This window comes from Coenobita brevimanus, chromosome 37, assembly GCF_032717465.1.
Source record: "Coenobita brevimanus isolate Jiangsu-jjx chromosome 37, ASM3271746v2, whole genome shotgun sequence".
Classification (NCBI taxonomy): Eukaryota; Metazoa; Arthropoda; class Malacostraca; order Decapoda; family Coenobitidae; genus Coenobita; species Coenobita brevimanus.
The window spans coordinates 9533265-9540214 of NC_136990.1; the positions used below are offsets into that span (position 1 = coordinate 9533265).

At 45.4% G+C, this 6950-nt stretch overlaps 1 protein-coding gene across 1 annotated transcript; it reads right to left on the reverse strand.

Moving 5' to 3' along the window:
• Positions 1-3918: 3918 nt before the first annotated feature.
• On the reverse strand, positions 3919-5988 carry LOC145396352 (uncharacterized). Its single transcript, XM_080269744.1, has 3 exons — positions 5289-5988; positions 4815-5063; positions 3919-4493 (listed from the first exon to the last, which is right to left on the reverse strand). The coding sequence occupies exons 1-3, from the start codon at positions 5986-5988 to the stop codon at positions 3919-3921; spliced, it is 1524 nt and encodes a 507-aa protein (XP_080125870.1).
• Positions 5989-6950: the final 962 nt, after the last annotated feature.

Below are 6950 nucleotides of genomic sequence, written 5' to 3' on the forward strand. Positions count from 1 at the left end.
GTGGATACACAATATAAGAAATCGTATATATAAAAGGGGTTAATAAATATTCACTACATTTTTCTTGCAATAACTATTCCATACAAGCCCTTCTATCTGTCTGTCTGTCTATCTCTCTGTCTATGTAATGTATACTGATTATAAATAATGAGAGAGAGAGAGAGAGAGAGAGAGAGAGAGAAAACCCTGTAAGTACAGGGTAAGTCCAAAGTAGCGCCCAGCTTCTGGGAGGTCATGTTAATATTTGTCTTGCATTATTAATTTTCTTAGTTAAATCTTTTTGGTTTTGTTTTGCAGGTTATTGCTGACTTCTGCCTTCTTGTACACTGTAATACAAATGGCAAACAAACAAATAACTGACAGCCCTAGAAACAGAAATCGGGCGCTACTTTTGACTCACCCTGTATATGGGAGTGTCAAAGGACACTGGGGAATTGCGTCAGATGGAACACCTTACTTATACTCTCTCTCACTCTCTCTGTAATTATGTACTTACAGATAGATAGATAGATATGCGTATATATATATAGATAGATATGTGTATACATAGATAGATAGATAGATAGATAGATATGTGTATATAAATAGATAGATAGATAGATAATGTGTATATATAGATAGATATGTGTATACATATATAGATAGATAGACAGATAGAGATAGATAGATATGTGTTTATGGATAGATAGATAGTTAGATATGTGTGTATATAGATAGACAGATAGATAATATGTGTATATATATTGATAGATAGATTGATAGATAGATATAATATACAGCAAATTCGGTATATTAGACAGAGAAAAACAGAGAAATACATACATACATAGGCTTGTATAGAAAATTTTTTACAAGAAATATATTACACAAATTTTTATATTGTATATCTATATGTAGCAACATAATATTATATACATAATATACACTGAGAGAGAGAGAGAGAGAGAGAGAGAAAACGGAGCTGTCAGTGAGGCTTGGGAGTGTGTACACCACAAAAAATGGAGCAGACAGGAGAAGTAAGGCTAGGGGAGAGAGGGGAAGAGGACAGGTAGGCCGCATGACGTCACGCCACCTGCACGCGGTTCGACCTGGTTGTATTCTTTAGGCCTTGGTGTTCGCATTGTTTTTGTTCGTGTTCGAGTTCTCTCTCGCGTTCCTAGCGCTGTTCTCACTCATGTTCGCGTTGTTCTCGCTCATATTCGCGTTGAATTCTACGCTCTTCTCGAGCATCATTCTCATGTTGCTGATCGTAACTAAATCGTGAGAGGACTTATTCCTTGATTTGTTCGGGGTCGCTAAGCCCCATATCTTTGGCTTCCTGTACATAGATATTAGTAGTCATGATGCTATCTCAACTAAGGCCGAGTGGGCTAAAGACTGGGTACTGACTGCTATTTTGCAGAGAAATGCCAGTAATCAAGAGGAAAGAATATAGGCACAGGTTGGTGGTTACCAGTTTTATCTAATTAAACTGGTAAAGAAAATTTTAAAAAGAAGCAACTGACTGGGGAAACTATTACGTAAAATTAATAGAAATAAATCAAAAACCACCAGTAAGATAGTGCCTACAGACTTTAATGATAAATACCTAAGTGTGCGTGAGCGAGTATTATCTCGTTAATAACTTTAGAGCTAGGAGTTAATATACTGGAATGAGGTCGCCAGATGTCAGGGGGAGATGTGAATTTATGAATTAAAGAATGCTTAGATGTTGCTTGAAAATAGAGACAAGGAATTGACTTGTGAAAATCAAGCAGTAAGTTTTACTTTATGCCGGCTTACTTCGCCGATTCTTTAAGGACGACAATTTATAAACTTTCTCAACAGTACACAGCAGGGACTAATTACTCACACGTGCTGTTTGTTAGTACTGTTAGCCTCTTGAGAAAGTGACTCCACCCCTGACAGTCAGTAACTACTGGTAATAATGATAAACAGGTTCTTGCTGGTGCATTAACTCCTGGCTGGCACAACGGATTTAAGCTCCATACAAAAGAACTGGCCTGAGTACCAGTTATGAATAATGTAAAGCGTTTGTGCAAACTAGGAGCGGCAACTAAAATAAGCTTAATGTGGAGAAATAAAACACGATTTTAATTACATTAAGCTCAAAGAAAAGAACTATATATTTATTGATAAAACTGAAAATAAATTTACGTTATATGAATCTCAAAAATGAATTCAAAATAACAAAGAGAATACACTGACTCGCTCATTCAAAGGTAAACACACTTAAACCTAGAAAAACGAAAAGAAATACTGGTCAGTGGAGGGGAGTTGAACGAAAAGAACTGGGTGCTTGTGCAGAACATCAGATGCTGTGATCCGCTAAGCCCACTTCACCAATTCACCGTCTAGGTGGAGATTCCAGAACTCACTGTACAATGAAGACTGCTCTACGCTGGGCACAAACGGTCCTACACTCGCGACGATCCAAAGCTGACTAAATTCAAACTATGAAAGAGGCAGGGGCTGGCTGTGTTTGTCGGAAATAGGGCGTGGCCTAACTTCAACGGTCAATGGAGAGAAAGTGAATGATATACGCTCACAATAAATCACTCAGTGAAAACACTAATGTCGTGCATAAGAATGATCACTTGTGAAACAGTGAAAAATGTTCTGAAAACCATCCCTATCGAGTGAATACGAGGACGGTTGAACTGAGTGATGCGCAGTGGGACTTCCACTAGAATTCGTGGTTTTCCCACTGAAGCACATCACGAACCTACAAACACGCTCATGCGAATTTGTGTCAACGATTTTGAAGCTGAAGGATGGACGAACTGGGTTTCTAAGTCAATAAACGCATTAGGGAGTTCTTTTATCTCGAGAATAAAAGGCAAATAAAAATTCAGGTGTATTAAAGCCTCATTCCGTGATTGTTGTAGTCAGTGTGGTGATGGACGCTGTGAGAACCAGATAGAGAATGGAAGTGTGGAGACAGCGTAATAGTAGACAGGGTTAGATGTACAGCTCAGAAAGTCGAATAAATTGAAAGAAGAGAGTATAGGTGAAAGGACAGACCCTGAGGAACACCACTATTGGTAGTTTTAGAAGAGCAGTGGCCATCTACAACAGCATGTGCAGAATGACCACATAGGAAACTTGAGATGGAGGCACCGCAAGAGGGACAAAAAGTATTTGGGAGGGCATTTAGGAAATAAAAGCTTTACACAGGTCTGTCCAAGGTCTGTGAGGTAGAGATTAGGAAAGTTTTCTCCATCATGTACACAGAATGAGCAGCAGTCTAAGAGGAATGTAAGAAGATTGCCCACAGGACATCAATGACGGATCTCATACTGATAATTAATATAGTTATAAAAGGATGGCCACTAATTCTCAATTTTCCAGAGTGTGGTGGTGGTGATGATGGGGAGAATAATAATTCAGTATGTGTTTGCCTGTATGAGTACATATTATGCCACGTACTCAGAGCTCAACTTCTTGCTCTCTGAGTACGAGGGTCTGATATTGGTTTCTTTCCAAGACTGGGTCCAGAGCATGCAACCAGAGGAACAGGGCTCAAAAACACAGGCTAACCAAACTTACACGTATACTGTATTACTCCACCTGATACTTCCCGTATAGTGGGCCTCTGTAGCGGACAATCAAATCTTGATGTTGTCGTGACACTCCTTTATTACCGCTGCCCAGCTCGTACAATTGATACACAAGTCTACACTGCTTGAGGGCTGGAGGTCGTCTGCCCGCCTCGGTCTCGCTGGCCGTCCCTCCTCACCTCCCTCTAACTGCAGCCCCCCAACCATTGACGTCACAGAGGCATAAACTAGCTGGTCAACACCCTCGCACACACACACACACACACACACGCACACACCATTGACAAATACATAAATAACATAACATTGACAAATACATAGATAACATGACATTGACAAATACATAGATAACATAACATTACACGCCACCCTGATCTGCAAGATCATAACCAAATCGAAGTGGTGTGCACCGTATGCGTGTGCTTCGTCGAAGTACCGCCTCTGGTTCTGCCATTGTTGGATTGGACTCATCTGACACTGCCTGCTGGTGCAATTGCGGATGTTGAGCTTGTACATCGATGTACAGTGGGGGATCAATACCAGCCTCATGCACATCTGGCTGGTTGCCATGATCCAGTGAGGTGCTGCTGCAGTGCCTCACATCCCTCACGTGTCGTGGGATACCATCAACATCCACCACCTGCGGAGTGTTGACCCTAGTGATGACACGAAGCTGCAACACAGAAGTACAGCGATCACCATGCTTCCTGATCCAAACAGCATCACCCACTGCATACCGCATGCCTTCATCACCATCAGGCATTGTGTCCGTGATGAGCCGTTCCTGGGTAGGTTGTACACAGTGTCGCACCTCGTAGCTGTACACACCATTTGCAGGGGCTTCTGTCACTGATGTTCCAGCTTGGAGTGTGATATTATTAATGTGGACTGCTTCAGCAATGGAGCATTGTTTCCTGGCAGCGATCACCTTCACTGTGCAGTGGTTTCATTCAATGATCCCATTGCCACTTGGTGAATATGCCGCCCTGAAGCGTAGTAACATGCCCCAACGTGCGACAAAGGCTCCGAATCACCGCCCACGGAAGATGGTGTCATTATCGCAGAGCAGTTTGACAGGTGCTCCTTGCTCATAGAACACCTGCTCTAACTGGCGAATGATGGTGTCTCCATCTGGGTGCCGCAGCTGCCGCCATATGCAAAATCGGGATGGCCCACAGTCGACGATTGTAAGTTAGGCGTGACCACTGTGATGGGTGATGTCTATAGCCAAACGGTGCCATGTTCCTGTCACACCCAATGACCTGTGCTGCCACTTCACCAGAGCCGAGTCAATGGCTCGACACACATCACACCGCTTCACAACTTCACGCACTTCAGCCCATGTCACCAGTCGAGAGATCTCTCGGCGTGCAAAAAACAGTGTGCGCCGGATGCCAGGATGACCAGCGCGTACATGGACATCAGCAATTCTAGGCTCAGCAGTGTCTTGCTCGTCCACTGCTGCTGCACCAGCTGCCAGTCTCTCATTCCCCACCCACTCCTCTGGGACACGCGTGAGGACATCAGCATGATTTTCTGTAGACTGGACAAGTCTCACAGACAACGTCAGTCCCAACTCACTCACCAGTTAGCGAATGATTTCGACTCGGTGGCGAATCAACATCTCTCCGTGAGCTTTCATTCGAAGTCGTGCACGACCACTCAGTGCGTCGTCAATCCAATGATATACTGTGGCATAGTCTGTCCGTAACTCAATGTTCTTCATACCCCAAGCAATTGCCAAGTTCACTCCACGGACTGCCGCGTCCAGCTCCGCCATGATGATGTGTGAGCTGTCGTCCCGCCGCAGCCAGCATGCGTCTTCAGTTACACCGCCTTTAGGCATCTCTAAAACAAATCCAGCAGCTAGAGCACTAGCTTCTGTCCGCACAACTGCCCGGTCACCATACACACACCAGAGGCCACGACATGGATCTTCCCTGACCAGCCGTGCTGCCACATACTCCATCTGTTGAAGCAGGGAGTCGTCATCCACGATATCGTCCCAGCCCTGTGTCACTGCATTTGCTCGGCTTTTAATCGATGCAGCTGCTGGCTGGAGCCACCCTCCTACTGGCAAGTGCGTAACTAACTGTCCGCACCATGCGAACACAGCATGACGTGTCACTCTTGTCAGTGGTGGGTCGACTGGATTGTCACTTGTCCATTTCAACTGGCCATATGATGACTGCATGTGCAACCCTAGCAGTCGTGCCCCATCAGCTGCACGGTTCGGCGGCTTGCATTCCAGGCCAAATGCAGCAAAGTTTGCAGCGACCTGCTCTGCACTGGCAAGGTCCTCATTCACCAACAGATCGTCAGTGTAAGGCAACACTGCATGCTCCATATCTGGGTCCTGAGCCAACATGTTCTTAATGACAACCTTCATGACCAACGGAGGTATGTTGAGGCCAAAGCCAAGGAGCATCAAAGAGTAGTGCTGGCCTCATACCATCACTGTCAGAAATGGCCACAGTTGCTGATCGAAACGCACCTGCAGATAAGCTTTGCGTAGGTCCAGAACAGCCATGTTACCTCCGTGTCGGCGCCACTTGCGCATCTGATCAGCACATACGTCGCTTATCAGCAGTAAAGGCAGTTATGTAGTCGTTTAGCTCGCGGTAATCTAACACTGGCCTTACTTTACTGCTGTTATTCTGGCGAACAGTCATGAGCAGCACAAGCCCTTGTGGCGCCCCATGTTGCTGTTCATAATAGGGTACCAACCAGCCGTTCTTGATCTATGACTCCAGTTCCTGATCAAACTCCTGATGCATGGACAGGGATATGTCATACTGCACTACAGTATTATGCAGGCAATCAGATGCTGCTCCATTCGTCCATTTCCGTGACACCATCCACATTCGATGCCTTGCATCAAATCGTACACTGAAATCAGGCGCATCCACTGCCAGCGGTGTCAGAGTCGATGACGCAGCTCCACACAACCTCCCATCCACATTCAAAGGCTGCTCATGCACCACCAGCACGCGCACCTGGGCGCTTTGGCCATCAGGAGTTTCCACTGTCACACTGCCTGTCCCGGTGCACCGGAAAGAATCTCCACTAATCGTTGTGATGCTGGTCATCTGCGGGTGTCACTGCATGCAACAAGGGGCATGTACTATGGTGTCTGTGCAACCAGTGTCGACAAGAACTTGGCACCGCCACCCGTCAACAAGCAGCTGCACCACAGGAAGAGCGCCACTTACTGGCTTCCAAGAGAGGATGCTGGTGCTGATGCGGCCCCTCCAACATCGTTTCCCATCTGAGGACATGCAGTAAAATGTCCTGGCTGGCACAAGTCCAGCAACGACAAAGGCGACATGCTCTCCCAGGCAGTTGCGCCTGCATTTGGTCTCACACTGGTGCCGATAACTGATCCCTCGA